At 39.6% G+C, this 24,534-nt stretch overlaps 1 protein-coding gene across 2 annotated transcripts in view; it reads left to right on the top strand.

Annotated features, from left to right (window-relative positions):
• Positions 1 to 19,034, top strand: part of LOC148164754 (uncharacterized) — a 45,512-nt gene extending 26,478 nt beyond the window's left edge. For both annotated transcript variants that reach the window (XR_015767900.1, XM_088021840.1), the window contains one exon: positions 18,871 to 19,034. Coding sequence is in view for 1 of the 2 variants with exons in the window: in XM_088021840.1 (XP_087877966.1) it covers positions 18,871 to 18,945 (75 nt within the window). In the remaining variant the exon portion in view is untranslated. The remainder of the gene's footprint in view (positions 1 to 18,870) is intronic.
• The last annotated feature ends 5,500 nt before the right edge of the window (positions 19,035 to 24,534 follow it).

The following is a 24,534-nucleotide window of genomic DNA, read 5'->3' as shown; positions in this document are numbered from 1 at the left end:
CTTGTTAATTTGATAAGCTAAAACGGCATCTGGGAGTCATTTTCATTTTCATCCTTTGAATATTAATGAAGCTTTCCATTTTCCTTCATGCACTAACCACTTATAATCATGCCTTTTGAATGGCCTAGGTGTGCCTTCTGAAAGGGGGCTTTTTAGGAAGTAGTTTCTAGTGAGGCCTCTATTACAATATTGCCTGCCTTTCAAAAGAGGCCTCTTCTTTTAAGTTAATGAGACAACATATCCTAAAGCTGTCCCAGAATCTTATCACGAGCTGCTGCACTATAATGAAGTCTTCACTATTCTAAGTAGACAGAGAAACTTGGTCCAATTATTCACCTCTTACTAACCAAATTTTGATACATCAAGGGCATGTGGATATATTTAATTCAACTGTCTAAGTATGAAATCAGTTTTCACTTAAAAAAATGGAACTTTTATAAAGAAGGCAGATAGTTTTCTATTTCCAATATAATTTTGGCATAAATGCATCTATTTCTCAGCTGCGTTTATTAAATTCAGTACACAAAGGACATCAAAAGCACCTATATTTTCCAACTGATTTATTCTACAATTCACACCCATAGTGAAACAAAATCTTGTGCCTTGAATAAACCTTAGAAGTCTTCTAATCAAATGCTTATATGTTCAGACAAGGAAAACTTGGTCAGAAATATTTATTAAAGCAGTGGTTTGTGGCAGCGCTCTTTCAGGGAGAATGGTTAGCATTTGCCACGAAATGCTGATGGTGCACAGCTCAGGGGGGCCAGTCAAGTATAGGGAAGTAAAGAAAGACCAGACGACTTTGAACTCCTCCGTTTGCTTCCCTTCCACATCCCCGCTTAGCTAATCTGTACCCATCCTTACGCTCTGGGTCCTGTGTCCCATGTCCTGTGTCTTTCCAAGGATGGCCCCTGTCCCTCCCTGCCTCATCCTCTGCCCTCACGCCTCCGGATGTCATCTGGCTCTTCCCTCTCTTACGTTGTCATCCTTCCCTCTCCATCTGTTCTCAAACTAAAAATACATTCGACTTTCCTTTTCCTAAAGAAAGCTTCATTCTAGGCTTTCCTAGCTAACATTACCCTATTTGTCCCCTTTTCAAACTCCTTGAAATGTACACTTTGTTTTTCTTTTCCACCAATTTCCTACCCACACACATACATTAAGGTAGTTGCTGCTCTGACTCTCCCCCCAACCTCCAGTTAGGTTTGCCTGTTCTTGAACTTCACACAAATGGACGCATACAGTGTGTACTTTTTTGTGTCTGGCTCCTTTCCTGCATTTATTCTTTTTTTTAAATTATGGTAAAATATACATTACATAAAATTTACCATTCCAACCATTCTAAGTATACAGCTCTGTGGTATTGAGTACATTCACGCTGTTGGGCAACCATCACCGCCACCCATCTCCAGAACATCTTCAAATTGAAACCCTGTACCTGTTCAACACTAACTCTCCATTCTCCCCTCCTCTCCCCTCCCGCCCCTGGCAGCTGGTCATCTACTTTCTCTCTCTATGAATTTGCCTATGCTGGATGCCTTATACAAGTGAATTCATACATTATTTGCCCATTGGTGTCTGGCTTATTTACCTAACATAATGTTTTCAAGAGTCACCCATGTCCTAGCGTGTATCAGAACCTCATTCGCTTCCAGGACTGAATGATGTATCACTGTATCTGTGTATCACATTTTGCTTATCTCCTCACCCCTGGATGAGCAGAACCTTTAAATGGTTTCCACTTTTTGGTCACTGTGAATAAGTGCTATATGAACATTGGTGTACAAGTAGCCACTTAAGTCCCTGCTTCAATTCTTCAGAGTATATACCTAGGAATGCATCATGTGGCAACTCTGTTTAACTTATAGTTGCCACACTATTTTCCACAGTGTCTACGCCATTTTACATTCCCACCAGCAATGCTTTTCTCCATATCTTCACCAACACTTGAATTTGTTATCTTTTTCTTCCTTCCTCCCTCCCCCCCTTCCTTCCTTTCTTTCTTTCATAATAGTCATTCTAAGTATCTCATTGTGGTTTTGATTTATGCATTTATTTATTTTTTTTTTTTAAAAAGATTTTATTTATTTATTTGACAGAGAGAGACAGTGAGAGCAGGAACACAAGCAGGGGGAGTGGGAGAGGGAGAAACAGGCTTCCCGCTGAGCAGGGAGCCCGATGTGGGACTCGATCCCAGGGCCCTGGGACCATGACCTGAGCCGAAGGCAGACGCTTAACGACTGAGCCACCCAGGCGCCCCTATGCATTTATTTTTAAAATGCTCTCTGTCCTTGGTTCCTGTCTTCATTTTGGTTCTTTGTTCATTTTTCTTTCTCCCTGGCTGACTCCTCTCTTGGCCTCTTCCCATAGGAGTTTCCCTGGTTCCTGCTGAGCCTCTCCTGCTTTCTTTGCCCAGGGTCCCTGGAGAGTTCATTCACTCCCACACTTAAATGATGGGAGTATCCTACCCATGTTGGGAGCTCTTAAATCTGTATTTCTCCAGTCGGGACCAATCTCTGAGCACCATATTGCCTTTAAATCATCATCTTTGGAAAATAAAAGAAACTTGGTTAAAAATATTGACACAATAGGGCCCTGGGTGGCTCAGTCGTTGGGCGTCTGCCTTCGGCTCGGGTCATGATCCCGGGGTCCTGGGATTGGGTCCCGCGTCGGGCTCCCTGCTCAGCGGGAAGCCTGCTTCTCCCTCTCCCACTCCCCCTGCTTGTGTTCCTGCTCTCGCTATCTCTGTCTCTGTCAGTTCCCGCTCTCGCTATCTCCGTCTCTGTCAGTTCCTGCTCTCGCTATCTCCGTCTCTGTCAAATAAATAAATAAAGTCTTAAAAAAAATATTGACACAATTAATGGTCTTTGCTGCTGGTGAATGAGATTAGGGAGTGAGGAAGAAAGGAAAGACTCACATTTTTAAAAATCGTGGTAAAAAAACACAAAGTTTATCAGAACCATTTTTTTAAAAAATAGACTATTTTTTATAGCACTATTAGTTTCAGAGCAAAATAAGCAGAATATACTCGCATATACTCCCTGCCTCCACATATGCACAGCTCCCCCATTTTAAAATCCCTCATCAGAGTGGCACATTTGTTACAATCAATGAACCTACTTTGATACAACATTATGACCCAGATTCCACAGCTTACATTAAGGTTCACTCTTGGTGGTGAACATTCTATGGGTTTGGACAAATGTATAATGACATGTATGCATCATTACAGTATCATACCAAGTGGTTTCACTGCTCCCCAAATCCCCTGTGCTCTGCCTATTCATCCCTCAATTCCTCCTAACCCCGGGCAATCACTGATCTTTTCACTGTTTCCATAGTCTTGCCTTGTCTAGAATGTCATATAGTTGGAATCACATAATACATAGCTTTTTTTAGATTGTTTTCTTTCACTTAATAATATGTATTTAAGTTCCTCCAGGTCTTTTCACGGCTTCATATCTCATTTCTTTTTATCACTGAATAATATTCCATTGTCTGGATATACCACAGTTTATTTATCCATTTTGAGGGACTTCTTGGTTGCTTCCAGGTTTGGGCGGTTATGAATAAAGCTGCTATAATCATTTGTGTGGACATGAGTTTTCAACTCATGCGGGCAAAATCAAGGAGCACAACTGCTGGATCATACAGTAAAAATATGTTTAGTTTTGCAAGGAACTGCCCAAGTGTCTCCCAAAGCAGCTATATCATTTTGCGTTTCCCACCGGCAGTGAGTAAGAGTTTCCATTGCTCCACCTCCTCGCCAGCATTTGAGGTTGTTAGTGAAAGAAAGAACTGAGAAGCCGGATTTCATTAAAATCAAAAATTTCTGCTCTGCAAAAGATGCTACCAAGAGAATGAGAAGACAAGCCACAGACTGGGAGAAAATATTTATAAAAGACACATCTGACACAGGACTGTTATCTCAAGTATACAAAGAACTCTCAAAACTCAACAATAAGAAAACAAACAACTCGATTAAAAAAGGGGCAAGAGACACCTCCCCAAGGAAGATATACAGATGGCCCAGAAGCATATGAAAAGATGTTCAACACACTATGTCATGAGAAAATTGCAAATTAAAACAAGATACCACTACACCCTTATTAGAATGGCCCAAATCCATCGAAACCATTTTTAAGTGTATAGTTCAGTGGTGGTAAGAATATTCTCATTGCTGTGCAACTAATCTCCAGAACTCTTTTCATCCTGCAAAACTGAAACTATGCACCCATTAAAGCAATAAAACCCATCTCTCCCTCCCTGCTATACCCCAGCCCCTGGTAACCACCTTTCTACTTTCGGTTTCTATGGATTTGACTACTTTAGTGACCCCCCTAAGTAGAATCATACTATATTTGTCTTTCTGTAACTGGTTTATTTCACTTAGCATAATGGTCTCAAAGCTCATCCATTTTGTCACATGTGACAGGATTTCTGGTGTTTTTTAATTAAAAAAAAAAGCATCAACGCTTTCAATGAAGAAGTATAAGCTGTGCTGGGCGTTTGCCCCCCTCCTCCAACATCCATTCCCCATCCTTCTCTTGGCTCCACTGGGAGTCCCAAAAGGCTGACCTCTGTGGATTGCATCACCCTTGCCCTCTAATTTTTGGTTGGGTTTGGCTAATGGAGCCAGAGAGCACGAGGTATTATTTATCCCCCACACAGCACTCCCTTCCTGCCTCACCCTTCGTTCAGGCTGCGGAGGCTCCCGATTCTTCTCGCCCAGCACTAGCTCGCTCCAGGTTCCCTCCACACTGTTCCTTTCCCTCCCAGCCCCCACCCACCCCCTGGCCCCCTCAGGCCTCGGGCTAGGAACAACTTCCTGTTGTGGCCAGTCCCTGCAGGCTTCACCCAGCCCTTTTTTGTTCCTTTCACCTCACCTATGCCTTGGTAAAGAAAATCTCTTTATTAAAGTTGCTTCATTAAACCCTTCTGAGTATGCCATCTGTTCCAAAGCCCCCTGCTGTGATCCTGACTCAGACTCAGGCGGCAAAGAAAAGGAAAAAATTAATGGTGTACGAGGCCAGGAAGTGAAAAATAAAAATCTGTATCTACCCTCATAGCCTTTCACTCCCTTCTAGTCCATATACAGTTGTTGTCGTTTTGTTTGCTGTTTGGTAGGGGTTGGGGGTTGGGGCCGGGGTGCGGGTGGTGGGGGTTGGGGGTTGGGGCCGGGGTGGTAGTATTGACCTTCAGTTCACCTAGTGGGAGAACTTTAATTGGTCTCAATCATGTTAAATCCTTCTCCTTTGCTGGTAACTGGTTCAAAAATCCAGGCCTAAGGCAGAAGCACAGGGTATTTCCCTTTCCCTGGAACTGGGTTCCTGAGTTACCGCCCTGACCCAGCTCAGGCCAGTGAGATCCAAAGGGAAATTTGCTGCGGGGTTTCCTCTCAAGAGTACCCTGCTTGTAAAAGAAGCCCGGACTCCTAGAACCAGTTTGAGGAGTCAGCAGAGGAGGCTGAGCCAGGAGAATCTAGGAAACAGAATTGGGCCAGCAGGTTAAGCTAACCCCTAAACCCAACTGGCCTCCACACATGCAATTACGGTATCTGATAAATTTCAGTGTTCTGTTTACTTGGAACTAAAGCATCCTAACCAAGACTTGTATATACTGTATAACATACATACCCAAATGGAATCATATCACAGGTATTGTACTACAAATTGCTTTTTTCACTAAATCATACAATCCTGAACATCTTTCCAGGTACGCACATTTAGATCAGCACCTGCATTTCAAATATTGGATAGTATTTTGTCAAAAGGAAACATCTCCCTTTATTTATCCTTTCCCCCTCTGAAGAATGTTCAGGTTGTTTGCGGTTGTTCCCTATTACAAACATTGGCAAAATGACACATGCTTTGGTGTGCCTGTTTTAATACGTACATAAGATAAATTCCTACTAGAATTGCTTGGTCAATAAATCTGAGAATTTAAAATGTTCATAAATAGTGCTATAGTGCCTTCCAAAAGGTTTCACCAATTTACATTCCTACTAAGAATATGTGAGTATACTTCTTTCTTCACAACCTTGCCAACATTGGGTATGATAAAGAGTTTAAAACTTTGGTAATCAGATGAAAATTACATATCATCAATGTATTAATATTATTATTTATGAATGTTTTTTTCCTCATAAGCTATTCATGTCCTTTTTTGCTCACTTTTCTGATTAATTTTATTTTTCTTATTGATCTGAAGTAGCTCTTTGTACATACTTTTAAAAAAGCTATTTATTATAGATGTTATAAATTCTGTCCCACTGTGTTTGTTAATCATTTTAGTTCGTTTATGGTACATTTTTATGAGAAAGTCTTATGCGATATAATGTTTTGATTGATGTTTACCTTCATCATTTAAGAAGATTGTTTCATGCCTAGAGTTCTTCTTTCATGCCAAGAATATTTAAATTCACCAATGTTTTCTTCCAGTAATTTTATGGGTTTAAATTACATTTAAATCTCTGATCCAAGTGAAAAGTTTTTGCTCTACACAAATCTGCACTCTTTATTTTGTTACAATGAGTATATACTAGTATTATAATTTTTAAAAAATATAGCCACTAGCTAGTATAGTATAGATATATCTTTCTATGAAAATCTTAACAAAAACAAGCTCAATAACAGATGTAATTTGAAAAACATCAATATGGTAAAAGGATGAAACTAGGCTTCCCGTATTTTGCTTTGAAATGTGAAAGATCACCATATGTGAGCCTCCCTCTGCTCTGTCTAAGCTCCTTTTCCATGTGTACACACTGTTCAGAACGTGAGGACTGTGAGCTTGTTATTGATGACCACCCGTCCTCAGGCTAGATATCAATCCACAGAAAAAAAGGAAGCAGAGAAGTCAAGAGAAAAGGTAACAGAGATATAGTAAGATAGAGCAATCTGTTAAAAGCAGAATCAACATTTTCCATTGGTCAGCAACCACTCTTCCTGTCACGTCCGGACTGCCAGATAGTACAATTCATCTCTTAACTCCCACTTCATAAAAACTTGTCCAAGCCCCCAGTCCCTCCAGTCCACAGCCCCAAAGGGTCTCCACTTCTCACAAAGTTAAGAGCACAGGTTCCAGGGCGCCTGGGTGGCTCAGTTGGTTGAGCGACTGCCTTCGGCTCAGGTCATGATCCTGGAGTCCCGGGATCGAGTCCCGCATCGGGCTCCCTGCTCAGCAGGGAGTCTGCTTCTCCCTCTGACCCTCCCCCCTCTCATGCTCTAGCTCATTCTTTCTCTCAAATAAATAAATAAAATATTTTATAAAAAAAAAAAAGAGCACAGGCTCTGGAGCCAGATCACTGGATTTACACTGGATTCAGCCAGTGACCAGCTATAAGACCTTGCCACATTGCTTGAACATCTCTGGGCTTCAGCTGTCTCACATGTAAAATGGGGATAATGGAAGTAATACCTGGTGAGATGTCCTGTGGATGCATTACCTGAGTTAATACTTATAAAGCATTTAGCACAATGTCTGGAAACTGTGTTCAATATATATTAGCTCCTATCTTTATCAGAGAGCAATTAAGTCTATCTGAGCTACAAGTCCATTGTAGAAGTCCAAAGGAATGTTGGCAAGTTGGAAATTACAGGACATTCCAATTTTCCTGTTGTTTGACAAGTTTACAAAAATCATGCAAGCTCTCCCTTTCTACTTTGTGTAGCTATAATATGTGGATAATTAGTTTCTTATTGCAGTTAACTGCTAATTGTAGAATGCAGTAAATATGCAATCTGGGGGCTACTGTTATTAAAGGGGTTCTTATTCACCTGACTTAAGACATGTTATTTCTTCTCCAAATGACTCAGCGCTCTACTCACTACTATTATGCAATGAAGTTAGAGAGTTACTGAATCATTTCAAACCTATTTATTGATGCTAAGATCCCACTGTGTAAGGGCAAAAGAAGTCTTAGTCATATAGTCATATAGTAAGACAATGGCACCATGATGGAAAAGAAAAATGTCTTACTTGGTAAACTGTGCAACTGAGGTGCATTTTGTGATAATGATTGTACCCAACAACTCTATGAAGTAAGCATTTTCTAAAGTTGTCCTATGAGACATTTCCCTCTTACAGAAAAGGGAACTAAAACTTTTTGATCTTATATTGCTAGCAGGGACCATTAGGGATTATTTTAGAAAACTACTCTAGCATGTCTATATGTAGGTATACATTTTTTTCTTTTTTTTCCAAAAAATTTATTAATGCAATTAAAATGCATTTTATTTATTTGCTGTTTGGTTTATCTACTAGGGCTTTTATTTCAATTATTACATTTTTTTTGTTCTCAAGATCGACAACTGATTCTTTAATTAAAAACTGTCTGCTGGTATGGTTGTAGTATCTTCTCATACCTCTGAGGTTATTGATATAGTTAATTTATTTTTTATTTTTAAAGATTTTATTTATTTGACAGAATAAGGGAGCACAAGCAGGGGGAACAGTAGAGAAGCAGGCTCTCCACCGAGCAGGGTGCCCGATGTGGGGCTCGATCCGAGGACCCTGGGATCATGACCTGAGCCAAAGGCAGATGCTTAACCACCTGAGCCGCCCAGGTGCCCCTATAGTTAATTTAAAATCCTATTTGCTCTAGTAACTATATCCTTGGATTCATGCTTATATTTATTGGGTTTGGTGCCTGTCTTTCATGGTGTTGCTTTTCCTTAAAAGCCTGATGATTCCTGGTTTACTACTTATCGTTGTAATTGAGCACCCGTGTCTGTGGGAGACGTTCTGTTCCAGTGAGCTTGTCTCTCGTCATTGTGGTTGGGCCAGGGTAGAGGTGCTAAGAGAATTTCCCCATTTCGCTCCCATTCCTTCTGCATTTCACTTCTCTCTGGAACAGTGTTTCTCAAGCTTTTTTTCATTATTGTCCTCCAGAGGAATCTTTTTAGATTCTCCCTCTGATCACCCTTATGCCCAACGGAATACCACAGATATGGCCCCAAATTCTAACTTTTTTTGCTTCCTCTTTCCCACCCCCACTGAGAGTGATATCACATACCCCCAGCTGAAAATGCATGCCCTGAGGAAGGTCCCTGCCTTTTCATACCAAGTATGCTGGAGGTAAATGCTCTTACTGCTTTCTGCTTAGAAAGGAGTTACCCAAAGAACTTATTGCCTCCTTTATTCAGTGCTTCTGAACTTAAAACATTCTTACCTTACAAAATCTCTGATGTACTAGGGATTTTTGTTGTTGTTAGTTTTTTATTGATAGACTTTATTTTTTAGGGCAGTTTTAAGTCCACAGTAAACAGAGCAGGAAATACAGAGAGTTTCCACATACCTTCCTCCCCACCCCACACAGCACCTCTCCCTGCCCTTGACATCAGCATGCACACTGGGGACAATGTGCTAGCTTTAGAACTGAGGTTTGCTCTGTTAATCTGATGATACAAGCTTTCAATATTTCTGAAATTTTTTAAAACCTCAGGTTTCCTGATAGTGTATTTTGTTATTTTCAAGCAATAGAATGAATTCCTCTTCATCTTTATAATTTTTGTAATTTTGAGGAACTGGGGCAGGTGGGTAGGGAGGCCTTTCTGCACATCCTCCATCTTGGAGGTGGGTGGGGGGAATAACTTCCATAGACTCTTATTTTAAGTCATACCAACAGTCTTCCAATCTTCTCAATAATTCTTCTAAATTCTAAAAGGCAAGTAAATTATTTTTAACTAAATATTCAGCATTTTTTTAAAGTAATCTCTGTGCCCTACATGGCTCAACCTAGAGATCAAAAGTCACATGCTCTACTGACTGAGCCAGGCAGGCACCCCTAAATAGTCAATATTTTTAATAAGTAGTATATATTAACCTATGTATAATAAAGTAGAATGGCTCTATTTTTATGAGTTTTTTTCTTTAATGTACTGTATTAGTGATTGTTGAATTTGTGGCATATTTAATTTATACAGTGTATTAAAATTATTTATCAATACTATACATTTAAGCAATTTTATAGAAGAAAAAGACCACAAAGGCCATTAAATTCTACTTCTATTGCTCCATATTCAGTTTTAACCTGTCAGTATATATGAATGCATGTTGCATAGTTCTACTATTTTATGCATACTATTTTTGTACTGTTTTGTTATCTAATGTGTATGTTGTTTACTTATATTCACAAGTCTACAAAATTGCCATTTTTACTACCCATATAATTATTAAACAGAATGGAATCATCATGTTTAAGAATATTTTTTATTGTGCTGAAGAGTATGAATACCATGAAGCAGCATTCTAAAAAACTCAAACCAACTTACAGTGTATTATCAACCCTGCCAAACACTGGGTTTAAAATTTTAATTCTTTGGGAGGTTTTTAAATTGATACTTTTTTTTTCTTACATTTGTGAACACATTTTCCCACTCAATGATTTCCTATCTGTATTCTTTTTTTTTTTTTAAAGATTTTATTTATTTATTTGACAGAGAGAGACAGTGAGAGCAGGAACACAAGCAGGGGGAGTGGGAGAGGGAGAAGCAGGCTTCCCGCTGAGCAGGGAGCCCGATGTGGGACTCGATCCCAGGGCCCTGGGACCATGACCTGAGCCGAAGGCAGACGCCCAACGACTGAGCCACCCACGCGCCCTCCTATCTGCATTCTCACACGTATGAAAGTGTTCGTGGTAGATTGTGTTTTCCTAATCTGTCTGTAACAACCAAACTGCCCCAAACCTTCTTCTTGGACCCTCCTCCCATTCAGAGGTAAAAGCATATTAAACAGAATGGAATCATCATGTTTACTGACATCTTGTGAGTGTTGAGAATATTTTTTATTGTGCTGAAGAGTATGAATACCATGAAGCAGCTTTCTAAAAAACTCAAACCAATTTACAGTGTGTTATCGACCCTGCCAAACACTGGGTTTAAAATTTTAATTCTTAATTCTATGCTTTTCTTCTACATTTTGAGTGTGACCCTGTGTGACTCCAAAGCTAGGTTATAGAATGTCTGGGTTCAAAAGAAGTTTATCAAAAGAAACACCTGCTCTTAGAAGTAAGCCACCTAGCTGGGAGGAAGCCCTAGCAAACTGTAAAGAGGCCGGGGTGGAACAGAGTGGAGGGCCTCAACCCACAGTCCTGGCTGAGTTCAGCACACAGCCAGCCCCAGCTTGCTAACCATGTGAGTGAGTCACCTTTATGCACTAGCACCCCAACTAGTCACTCTTGCTAATGCTGTTGGCCGACAGAAGTATGGCATCCCTGCTCAGCTCTGCCCAAATTAAAGATTTATAAGCAAAATAAATAATTGTTTTGTTTCAAACCACAAAATCTGGGGCTGGCTTGTTACCCAGCAATAGATAATTGATACAGTGTGCTTATCTCTTTTAACCATGCATCCAGTGCAATTTGGCACACTGACATGTAGAGGCACACCTTGGAGGTATTGTGGGTTTGGTTCCGGACCACTGCAATAAAGTGAGTATCACAATAAAGTGAGTCAAATGAATTTTTTTGTTTCCTAGTGCATATAAAAGTTATGTTTACAATATACTATAATCTATTACGTGTGCAATTGCATTATATCAAAAAAGGTACATGCTTTAATTTAAAAATATTTTATTGCTAAACAATGCTAACCGTCATTTGAGGTTTCAGTGAGTCAGAATGATCAGAGATCACGATAAAAAATATAATAATAATGAAAAAAATGGAAATTTTGTGAGAATTACCAAAATGTGACAGAGAGATTAAGTGAGCAAATGGTATTGGAAAATGGTGCTGATAGACTTGCTGACACAGGGTCACAAAACTTTAATTTGTAAAAAATTCAGTATCTGTGAAATACAAGAAAGCAAAGCACAGTAAAATGAGGTATGCTTGTATTTGTCTAATCCTTTGGAATAACCACTTTTTTTAATCAGAGAGAAATACAGAGAGGTAAGAGGCAGTATAATATCAAGTGTAAGAACACTCAGGCATATTAGACTGCCTGGGGTCAAATCCTCGCTCTGCCAATCACCAGCAAATTAGCAACAGATACCTTTGTCATCTGTTAAATGGGGCTGATAATGACAGCCATCTCATTATAAGTATTCTGAGGATTAAATGAATTAATGTAGGGCACATGGGTGGTTCAGTCGGTTAAGCGTCTTCCTTCGGCTCAGGTCATGATCCCAGGGTCCTGGGATTGAGCCCTGTGTCTGGCTCCCTGCTCCGTGGGGAGCCTGCTTCTCCCTCTCCCACTCCCCCTGCTCATGCTCTCTCTCTCTCTCACTCACTCTCTCTCTTTCAAATAAATAAATACAATGTTTAAAAAAAATAAATGAGTTAATGTATATAAAAATACTTAGCTCAGTGCTCAGCCCAAAGTAAATCCTCTTTGTTAGCCATTCCTAAGTTACATATTTTCACACATGACTCTATTTTGTTGCTTTTTTAAAAATTGCATTATGACATACACGTTTTCTTTCCTTTTTTTTTTACATTTTCTTTTATACTTGTTAAATCAGTCAAGATTCTTTATAGTGCGATAACAGAAAACTCAATAAAAACTGATTTAAGAAGGACATAGTTTAACTAACTTAATAAGAGGTCTTGCTAGGACCAGATCTGCAGTTGATCAGTCTATCATTTCAGTAACCCCATCAAAGACCCAGGCCCTATCCGGCTCTTAGATTTGCTAATATTGGCAACAAAATGTCTAGGTAATTCCAAGCACCATATCCAGATATGACAAGTCTAGAGGAAGTAGATGGGCCATCTCCTCTTTTGATTCTCTCTCATAGGAGCAAGAAAGTTTTTCTTCACATATTTACATTCATTGGCAAAAATTGTGGATGTACCCAATTCAGAAACAAATCCCTTGCAATATCATTGGAGTGGAAAGAATGTTGGACCATCAACCACAATGTTTACTGAACTTTCTAGCATATTCAATTTGCTCTTGGTAATATATAACCTGTTCCATCCGTAGTTCTGATTTCTCCTCAGACTCAGGTATTTAAGAGAGTGTTCTATGCTTTCCAGATGGTTGGTTACTTTTAAATTCTATTTTTGTTATTCTATCATAGACAAAGTGACATGTAGAATTATGGTCTTTCATGTATTATGCATCTTTGAATCTCATTCTACTTCTCAAGGAGAAAATCTATTTTTTTCTCTCCATGTCTGTTAATTCTACTTTATTTCATTGTTCAGCTATGTAATTAATCATTGTTTAATTGATCTGCCATTTTGATACTGGGATTTTGAAGTCTTCCATTATGAATATATTTCTATTTATTTCTTCCTGTATTTCTCCATTAACTTTTGTTTTAGGTATTTGTTTGCTTTATTTCTTGAAGACAGTTAGATTTAATGTTAATATTTTACCTGTTAATATAGTTTTTACCCTCACATAGCAATCTTGTTTCTCATTTGTATTGTTTTAGTTTCTGATCTATTTTACCTAATGCCATACTAGTAACTCTGCTTCTGCTTCTCTCTTTCTTAACATTTTCTTTCCCTAATTTATTTTTGTTTTGTTTTCAAACAAGTTGAAACTCAGACCATCTCTTAAAAGCCCTCTTATCTCTCGTTTTGATAATGATGCCAATAACAACTTTTAGCTTAGAAAAATCACAAAAATACCTATTGATGATATTTTTTATGCCTATTCTAATTTCCTGGAACTTTGAGAGCCAAGAGCCCATGAAATTTGCATTTTTAAGGATTTTATTTATTTATTTATTTATTTATTTATTTATTTATTTATTCATTTGAGAGAGCGAGAATGAGAGAGAGAGAGAGAGCACATGAGAGGGGGGAGGGTCAGAGGGAGAAGCAGACTCCCCGCCGAGCAGGGAGCCCAATGTGGGACTTGATCCCGGGACTCCAGGATCATGACCTGAGCCGAAGGCAGTCGCCCCACCAACTGAGCCACCCAGGCACCCCTGAAATTTGCATTTTTAAATAAACTCATCTTTTACAAGCCAATTTGTACTTCGTTATGGAGTATCATCAACATCATTATGGTTAATACCATATTTTCTGATAATGAAGGTGACTAGTTAGATAAAAAGATACTACTTCAAGCTTTTGCCAGAGTCAGAAACGCCACAAAGGTTATTTTGTCATCCAGTTTTCTATTCAATAATATTTTGAAGGCATTACAAGTAATTTTGTACAGAATTCCCCAAATAGTGAAAAACATATGGATTCCCTCTGAACATTTGCAGGGTTTTAAATTGTTCTCAAAGTAGTCCACAGTGATGATTCTTAGAATAGTTAGGGTATTGTATATTGCTATGTATGTGAGAGAGAATGGAACATATGTCTGTAGTCAGCTGAAAAAAGACCCCAAAGATATCAGGTCTTAGAACCTATAAATATTACCTTATTCTGAAAAATAGTCTTTGCAGATGTGATTGGGTTAAGGATCTCGAGACAGGGAGATTATCCTGGATTATCTGGTGGGCCCTAAATGTCATCACAAGGGTCCTCTTATGAGACAGGCAGAGGGTGATCACACACACACACACACACACACAGTGGGGGAGCTGAGAGAAAAAGGAAGGAGAAGAAGATGAAGAAGGAGGAGGGAAAAGAAGGAACAGAGGAAGAGCTGAAGATGTTGGCTTTGAAGATTTGAATGAGGAGGCCACAAACCAAGGAACGTCAGCAGCTACCAGAAGCTGGAAGAGGCAATGGATGGATTCTCCCCAAAGCCTCTGGGAGAGAGCAAGGCCCTGTAAACACCTTGATTTCAGTCCAGTGATACCGGTTTAGGAATTCTGGCCTCCAGATTTCTGACAGAATAAATTTGTTGTTTTAAACCATCAAGTTCGTGGTAGTTTGTTAGAGCAGCCATAGGAAATGAATACAATGCCAATGAATAATACATTTTCAGTTATCAGAAGATTTAAGAACCATACCTCTGGGGGCACTTGGAGCTCTTTTCTTCTTCCAGTCCTGACTTCATGGCACCATTACAAGTCAATCACACCGTAGGCTAAAGGGAACCACTCTGCAATATCTTTCAATGCCTATGTTATCAGCCACATTGAATAATTTCTCAAGAAGTCTCAATATTATGTAGGCCAGCAGGCATTTCCACCCACTGCTCCAACAATTCCATATAGGTTGATCTCTAAGGATCTGGCCATTTCTCAAATTCTCTGACCTATCAGGAGACTCTACCTTTAGTGGGGTCCTGTGCAGTGAAAGCAGGGTTCCCAGATATAGTAATAGGAGCCAATCCTGTTATCCACTATAAAACCAGAAGGCTGCATGGAAGTGACCCACAGCGGTAAAGTGAGTTGCCTTTAGACCCAGGAGAAGATTCTGCTAAGATCTTAGGATTCTTCCTAAACAAAATTGGCTTTAATTATCTAGTTAAGAAGAATATGGGAACACTCTAGGTTCAATAAAACCTGAACAAAACACCCTGCCTCTAAAATGCCAAGCAAATGAAACCTACAAATGGAATGCCGCTGTGCAGGTAGGGCGTGTCATTTCTCTGCTCATAGAGATTCCCGTTTGGCAGAGTATCTGTGTGTAGGTTACTTTAGAACCAGCAGGGCCCCCCTCCTTGCCCCCCAAGGCACTGGAGATAGGCGCAAGGTCTTCAAGGGTTTCTCCATCACTTTTTTTTTTTTTTAGATTCCTTTCTTGGTTTTGGTTTGTTTTTCAAACCAGAAGAGTGGCCTGCATTTCCAAGGTCATTAGCTCTTCTCGGATCTCTTCTTTTCATGACCATATTGTTTTGTTTTGTTTTTCTTTAACCTAGGAAAAAAAACGCAACCACAAAAGTAATGTTTATCCCTCAAAATAGTAGCTGAAAAAGGCACAGGATGTGTGAGACTAAAAACGCTCTTTTGGTTTCCTCTCCTTTTTTTGTGTGACTTTCCTTAGGTTCCTCCCAGAGGGAGCCTGCTATAAGTGACATTCTTCTGTTTGGCTTAGGGGGTAAGTTCCCCCAATGACAGCATCATCACCTTAGGAACATAACCTGGTCTGTTCTGTGCCTTTCGGCACGGGCTTAACTGCAGTTGAGCGATGAGTCTCCGCTGCGTTGTCTTCTTCATTATGACATGGCTTCAAGTGGATTAGTTTTCACTCTCTCTGCAGTTGTTTGACACAGATCATGGATCCCAGTGCTTCTGAAATACTGGCTTTCCTAGGGAACTCTGTAAGAAAAACTTCTTAGAACTCTGTCTTCAACAGAGCTGTTTCCTTTCTTTTTGGGTGCATTCCATAAGACAACAGGACTTACGAGTTCAAATTCTTGCCTCACGGAACTACTCGTTCTTAATGACATGTGTCCTTTCTTCCACTTCTCATTTCCTACACCCCCTTTGCTCATTCTATCTTCCTTTATTTCTAGGTCTTGGCACAGTCTTCTGCAACCACCTACCTACTTGCTATTGACTAGGGACCTTTCTCACCCCCCTTATTTTGGATGTGACTTTTATAAAGTATATAGGAACTGTGGCAAGGGGTTTTTCAAAAAACTGAATTGAATTGCTTTGATAAATGCCATTTAGACTCCTTGTCTGCAGAATACATATGTTTGTTTCTGTTACATGTACTCTAATCCTTCATAAAATTAACTCTGGTCTCTCAGAATGATGGTCAGGCTATTTCTTGGTAATGACTATAACACAATGTTTCATTATGCCTCCAAAGTATCATCTTTCTCTTTGTAGGAGATAATTAATTCACTTACAGAAAGAAATGGGTTTCAAAGTTTAAAAACTGACTAATGCAAAGAAAGGAAAAACTGGCTATGGTCTATCTGGAGAAGCATGCTCCATAGGTAGTTTGACCCACAGCACTGAAAGATGAGGCATTGAAAGAGTCAAGAACAAGTGGTCCCCATCTGAGTAGTACAAAGTCACATTGAGGTATCACTCCCCCTTTTATCCTTAAAAAAAATTTTTTTTTTTTTTTAAGTAGGCTCCATGCCCAACATGGGGCTTGAACACAAGACTCTGAGATCAAGAGATCAATGCTCTACTGACTAAGCCAGCCAGGTGCTCCTATTGTCCTTCTTTTTGGTGACTTAAGGAGCTTTAACTGAGACTCTACTACTTTATTTTTTTTTCAAATAAAGATTTTATGTATTCATTTGACAGAGACAGCAAGAAAGGGAACACAAGCAGGGGAAGTAGGAGAGGGATAAGCAGGCTTCCCGCTGAGCAGGGGCTCCATCCCAGGACCCTGGGATCATGACCTGAGCCAAAGGCAGACACGACGCTTAAGGACTGACCCACCCAGGTGCCCTGAGACTCTACTACTTCAGGAAAGTTCATAAGTGTATGGGTATTTCTAGAATGACTAGTAGTTTTTGTTTCTTTTCTATTGACTGGAGGTTTATTTGCAGTTTTACACAGTTCTGTTCTTTCAGGGACTGTCTTCCTGCATTTGTTCCTTTAGTTCTTCTATTCCATAAAAAACTGGCCCTGAGTGAGTACTTAGAAAGGGGAAGAAATGCTCTTTTTTCTTTGCTGTTTTTACTGAGGAAACCAAAGGCAGACCACTTCCTTGGTATATCTCTTAGCGTCTTATCAGATTTTCTTTTATAATATTTTTTTCTCTGTGTGTGGTCTTTTAATGCAATGGCAGTTAAGCGTGCTATTTCTGGCTTAGGTCAGGTATTTTCTAGAGACAGATTTTAGAGGCCTTTTATGCAGTGTGATCAACCAGCCCCAAGAATATCCTAAGGACAAACTTTCATGTTTAATATACCTAACATGCCTGAATTTCCCTTGGCCTTCAAAATGTATGTCCTGAATCAGCTCTTATCTGTCTGAAACATCCTTTAAGGGAAATTACAAAAATAAAAAAGAGGTTTTTACATAAATATTTGGTTCTCGGTTCTCTGGAGTTTTAATAAGTCAAACTTTCTCTCCCTTTGCTTAAAATAAGCCAGAGGAAAACTAGATGAAAGATTACACAGAAACCGTCTCTTTAGATGCTGTCTGCCTCAAAGTACAAACAATTTTTCTTTTGGGTATAAGTTCTCTCTGTTATGCAATGATTCAAAGCATAACAGAAGAAAGTGGATTGTACCAAATTCAAAGTAAAAATCCAAGTAGATTTCTCCAGCTGTGGTGGGCTTATTTGCATTTCCCATTTATTTTTTTCAGGTCCCTTAAAGTGGTCTGGGACCCAGGCTAATTTGCCCAGTATGGACTAGGGAATAAATAACTCCTTTTGTATCTGAGTGCTATGTAGGGGGCAGTCTGCAACAGGGAGGCTCTTAAACACATTTCTTTTTTTTTTTTAAAGATTTTATTTATTTATTTGAGAGAGAGAGAGAATGAGAGATAGAGAGCACGAGAGGGAAGAGGGTCAGAGGGAGAGGCAGACTCCCCGCTGAGCAGGGAGCCCGATATGGGACTCGATCCCGGGACTCCAGGATCATGACCCAAGCCGAAGGCAGTCGCTTAATCAACTGAGCCACCCAGGTGCCCCAAACACATTTCTTTAAGACCTCTTTTTGTCCGGGCGCCTGGGTGGCTCAGTCGTTAAGCGTCTGCCTTTGGCTCAGGTCACGATCTCAGGACCCTGGGATTGAGCCCCACATCGAGCCCCACATCGAGCCCCACATCGAGCCCCGCATCGGGCTCCCTGCTCAGCGGGGAGCCTGCCTCTCCCTCTCCACTCCCCCTGCTTGTGTTCCCTCTCTCGCGCTCTCTCTGTCAAAGAAATAAATAAAATCTTAAAAAAAAAAAAAGACCTCTTTTTGTCCCTGGCATGGGTGAGCGGGCACAATGTACTTCTTACACTTTAATCTCACCTGGAGCTCCTTTGGTTATAAGTTCTCAAATTCCTTTACCATTATCACCTCACTAAAGAGATAAATATTTTTAACAGTCTTCAGCATCAAAACCATCTTAAAAAATGTATTATTATTATTTTTTTTTTAATAGAGAGTATTGGGACAAAAGAAGAAACCAGCTCACTCATTTCACCAGCTCAAGGATCTGGCAATATTACCCAGTTGAAGAAACACAGTTCTCAAGGACGTGCCCTACCGCTGCTGGCCCTGGGAGTGCAGCAGCATGGAGTCTGATCTGGGCAACATAGGTTAACTGTGTGCATCAGTTCTAAGGGTTTCTTTGTCAATAACCCATTGTGAGGCCTTTCCCAGGTCTTTGTGTCTACTAAGGGTGAGGAACACAGGGGACAGTTTTAGGTAGGCACAGACTGCCATGTTGATCTAGGACATATCTCTGAGTAAATAAGAAACAGCCTTCTCATCAATATCTATGGCTGAAAACCATCTATACTGGAAGCTACCTAGAAATCACACACACACAAAAAAGGCCCTTACTGTTTCTGTGCTGCTAATTACGCTGCTTTATGAATGATTTTCTTGTTTAGTAACTACTGCCAGATGCAATGTATCTTGGGGTTCAAAGGTGGAAAGGTCACTTTAGTGATCTTTGACCACAGTTCCAATGACCACAGTTTTGCAGGGGACCAAAATCATTCAAGTTTTTCTTTTGATTTTTGTTTAGTGATCATAAGGAAAGTAATTTCATAGTGGCCTTTAAAAATAAGTCTGTCTAAACAAGCATGACCTTCCCATTAGGTTGAATTGCAATCTGTTCTTGGACTAGGCAGAAAAAGAACTATGAGAACTTCTTGAAGCCTTTTTCCAGGACTTTGATTCTATTAGTTAGAACATTGTTTGCACACAAGGCAAAGTCCTCTGGCTATTAAGTCTGAAGACATGGGACTTCACATTTATAGTTTTCAGAAATTTAAGTGTCTCAAGCCAGCCACATTTGTTTTTTGATTTCCTGCCTAGCACTTCTATTTTGACTTAGATTTAAATTGCACATCTATTTTTTTTTAAAAATTGTATGTCTTAGATGTAATTAATGAGTATGTATGAAATATAAGGTATAATATACAAATATATTTAGAGATGTGGAATATCAAACCCTGAATAGATTATCTCTCTCATTATCATAAAGGTTCTAGACAAAATAATTTTTAAAATTATTTAGCAGTTAAGTTCACAAAATATTTCTGGGAGATAATGTATATTGCCATATGTTCCCCTAATGAATGTAGCTGCATTTTAAACAATATTTTTGGAGTTAGGATTAAGTGATATTATTTTCTTTATTTCATTAAAGGGTCACAGTGTTAAATAATTCACCAGAATCTATATAAAGTTAGCACTGTTTTTGTCTCTGCTGTGGGGAAAAGATTAAAAAATAAGAAAAAAAAATAGGGATCTAATGGGGCCTTTTAATTAGATCCTGGAGTAATTAATACATTTTTTAAAAAATTGGTGTTAAATGGAGTCTGCCTTCACGTGCTTTTTATATGTGCCCTACTATATGTGTCAGGTTTATCTCATTTTAGGAAAGTGCACAAAAAGATGGAATTAACAGTGTGAAAATTTAATCAAGCATCGAAGAAACCCACTGAAAGAAATTTCTTAGTACTAACTTCCTATTCCTCTTCCATTATAACAAAATGGAATTAAAAATGGCAAACTGTTGCTTTCTCCGTACTAATTAAAATAATAATTTTGGTAAAGATAGAAGGAGGGCAAATTCCTATACTGAAAGTCGGCCAGAATAGAGTGGACAGAGCACTGGGGACTTAAGTCTGGCTTAATGACGCAGGGCCTTGAAGTTTAGATTATACACATACACACACTGTGGGCATGGTGGGGGTGGGGAGGAGGGTTGTAGATCACACATGCAGTCATGACAGAGAAATATCAGTGCCTCCTCCCACAATCCATGTTGCCAAAATAATGACTATGATAACAGCAACACCTCTATGTCATTTGCCTGGAAGTTCGAGCCTTCCTGGGTGAAGCCCAACATGACACTTGGTAAGATTTCACCGGAGTAAGGCCGACTTGTTATGATATTTAGCCAGCTTCTGTGCATATTTCTTTTACCTTGCTTGACTTATACACACACACAAGATCTCTATTATATGTTATTAGTAATGTTGGTTTATACAGTACCCCTTCTTCTAACATATGAGTATTAGAAATGCATCTCATTTATCCTCATTAAGAAAAAGAAAAGAGGGAAACTTTTCAATGGCCTGGAAATTTCTGTTTGGTGTTTCCTTCTTTCTCATTCACTCAGAGTGCCAATCAATTTTTACAGAGCAATCTTTTTGTTTTGTTTTGTTCTGAACAGGTTATTTGCAGAAACTTTCAGCAATTCTGTCAGAAAAAAAAATTCCACACTACGCATTGTAACACGACATAGAGCTTCACGGCTCTATCCTCCCTATCTTGCTGTTATGCCCCACATTACTCAGCATGTATCCACTGGAGGCCCCTGCCCAGTCCTCTCTCAAGGTGGTCTCGGTGTCCTTGTTCATGCTGTTTCCTTCACTCAGGCTGTTGTTCTCTCTTCCTTTCTCTGCATCCAAATCTTTTCCATCCCTCCAACTAAAATCCTGTCTCCTCTATGAAACTTCACCAGGTCCTCCAGGTCATTCTAGACTTCATTCGATGTCATATTATGAACACTTGGCTTATTCTGAGTATTACTGGTAAAATTCTAAGTATTACTGGTAAAATATGAGGCATGGTGAAGTTTAAGCAAGACTAGGGTTCAGGTTGTTTGAGTGGATTCTGCCTGTTGGACCATCTCTGTGCCTTTTTGCCATTTCTCTCTCTCTCTCTGACTTGTTTTTCTCATCTTTTCTCTCTTTTCTTCTCCCTCTCTTTTAAATGTGAAGAGACATGTCCCAGGCATGGATGTACTTGGAAAGCCATGCTTTGGAGGAGGGAGGCTAATAGATAGCAACTAAAAGACTGTGGAGAGTATCCAGTCTTTCCACCATCAGAAAGAAACAAAACAAAAAACCCAAATGCCACAGTCAATCAAATCAAGAGAACTCAATTTATTATTAGGACAATTCCCAAAGGCATATTACAGCCTGAGATTCTGAGAGAAAAAAAACAAAACACTGAAAAAAAAAAATAAAGTCAGTTCATCAAGGAAAATAATGACATGGTATAAAATAAAATATTTGAAAAACATATATGGTATTGAGGTAGGGAGGCGGTAAGAAATATAAACCTGGGAGATAAGAAATTTAGAATCAATAAAGATTTATCTAAAGTTATGGAGAGAAGAACAGTGCTTGCTTAAATCTGAAGAGAGGCAAGGTGAAGCCTTCACCATTGCCTGGAAGAAATACTTCTTAAATAAAAACAGACAGCTACAGGAGGTCCAGCCCCAGCCACACACTGGGTTAAGAGAGAAAGTATCAGGAGCACATTTCAAAGGGCATACTGAGTGATGTTTCACCAAGGGCCCTAAATTTACAAAAATTTCCAATTCTCCTGCTAAGCCTGAAAGAGAATGAATTGAAAGTATGGAGATGCAAACAACCTAAAAAAAATCCATCTCCAAGCGCATCATACAAATCCAAATGATCTAAGAACCTTGAATTTAATTCTCTGATTCTGTTTTGTCTTCCCTCCTGGTTAAACAGAAAAACACTGACATCAAGGTGAAACGTAAAGCAAGGATCACTTTTAAAATAGAGTCTCCTTATTCTTCCAAAATCACTGTGATAAAGGAAAATAAAGGTCTTCTGGAAGCCCCTTTACATTCAGTAGTCAATGGTAATCTAACTTTCTTTTGCTGAGTCATCAACTTTCCTCCTCCCCTACTCCTTCCAGGGTCAACAGACAACCTTTTATTAAATCGTGGGACTGTATTTGCTATGTTTGGTTTTGATCCAGCTTCTTTATTATCTCTGCTGTTGTTGTGCACTACACTGTTTTGTAGACACACCAGATAAAATGGGGAAACAAAACCAGGAGAGTATTCCCAGACTGTTTGCCAACTGATTTTATTTATTTATTTATTTTTATATATATATATTTTTTTATTTTTTTTTAAGAATTTATTTATTTATTAGAGAGAGAGAGAGAATGAGAGATAGAGAGCACGAGAGGGAAGAGGGTCAGAGGGAGAAGCAGACTCCCCGCTGAGCAGGGAGCCCGATGCGGGACTCGATCCCGGGACTCCAGGATCATGACCTGAGCCGAAGGCAGTCGCTTAACCAACTGAGCCACCCAGGCGCCCCGCCAACTGATTTTAAACGGTTGCTGGATACTCGTACACAAAATAATGAATGTTTTTTATTCCTACCTCTTGTACAATAGAAATGGGGGGGTGTTAATTTCTGATTCTGTCAAATGCCTTCATTCTTTCTTTGCCTTAGTTTCCTGATCTGTTTAATAGTGTCCCGAATTTTGTTTTCTTTTCTTCCCTAATTCTATGTAGTGCAAATGCCTTGAATATTTTTCCATCATCCCATCATAACAAGAGAAGCAGGAAGGATATATGTATAGTCATTTATAATCCTCCAGATCTTGCTATCAGAATTCCTTAGTTTTCATGCTATCAGAATTCCTTAGTTTTCAATTGTAGTGTCTCAGGAAATCTATGAAACTATGCCAGTTCACAAAGTAAACCTCACAGAGTTGATCCTTGGACAAGTGAGGCCCAGGGAATATGCCACTAGACATATGGCTGGCTAGGGTCAGAACTCACCAGACCTGGAATTCAACTTTTGCCATTCTCAAGTGAACACTTAATTTTCACTGAAATTTCAGAATGCCTAAGCAGACTAAGGTCTGGATTGGGTTTCTCTCTCAGTCCAGTATAATCTTTGGAAACATATGATCAGAAAGACATGAAGATCTTGAACTATTTCACAGGAATTTCGGGTCTGATTCTACAGAGTCGAGACCTAACCTCTTCCTTGAGCAGAGCCACATTTCCAAGGACCTCAGCCACAACCTACTTTCTTCACAGTTGACCCAAGTCAGAGTTGACACAGCTTTAACATTCTAGAGTATATCCACATCTCAGGTTGAACCAGGACAGAGTGGGGTGGGAGAAGGGTGTAAGATCAACCATTTGTCCAAAGGGCCACACAATCATTAACCCAGTAACAGTGCAGGCCAGTATCCTCTCTGACATTAGTTATACGTAAAATATTTTCCAAAATGTAATTTTGCTTTATCCTTAATATATGTATTTTTAATTTTGCACAAAACAACTAAAGACTCATCATCGAGTACCTTGCCTTTGAATCACAAGTCAGCCCGGTGTGCACGTGGGTTTTGTTAAAATCTGCACAAGAGTGGAACATTCTGTTTTAGGAATGTGAGATTTACAAAATACAAATGTGCCAAGAGCCTTCCTCCAACTTGCTCTGGGAGTAGGCAGGGAAGTTACTGACCTTCCGAGGGAGGGAGAGAAGACAGGGCAAGTCTGAATGAGGTAACGCCCTTGGGTGAGGTCCTAGGAAGATAAAAGAAGTCAGATCACAAGGATAGAGCGTATTAAACATTTCTGCGCTCCACTGGGTCGCTTCCACAATAGAGAGGAAATGGAGGTGTGGACGCCCAAAAGTTCCAGTCTTTAGACTTGCGGTGGGGGCAGCAAGCAGCAAAGGGCCGGCCTAATCCGCTGTGCGCGGCAAACCCAGGAGAGTTCACCTGATTTTGTTACAGACTTGCAACATTGAGCCCCGAGGTTAAACTGGCTGGAAACGAACTCAGAACCGGAAAATCCAGG

Source organism: Eumetopias jubatus, unplaced genomic scaffold (assembly GCF_037043125.1).
Source record: "Eumetopias jubatus isolate StellerSeaLion01/CBP00866 unplaced genomic scaffold, mEumJub1_p1.0 scaffold_3, whole genome shotgun sequence".
In the NCBI taxonomy this organism is placed as follows: domain Eukaryota; kingdom Metazoa; phylum Chordata; class Mammalia; order Carnivora; family Otariidae; genus Eumetopias; species Eumetopias jubatus.
This window is presented reverse-complemented; position numbering and strand designations above follow the sequence as displayed.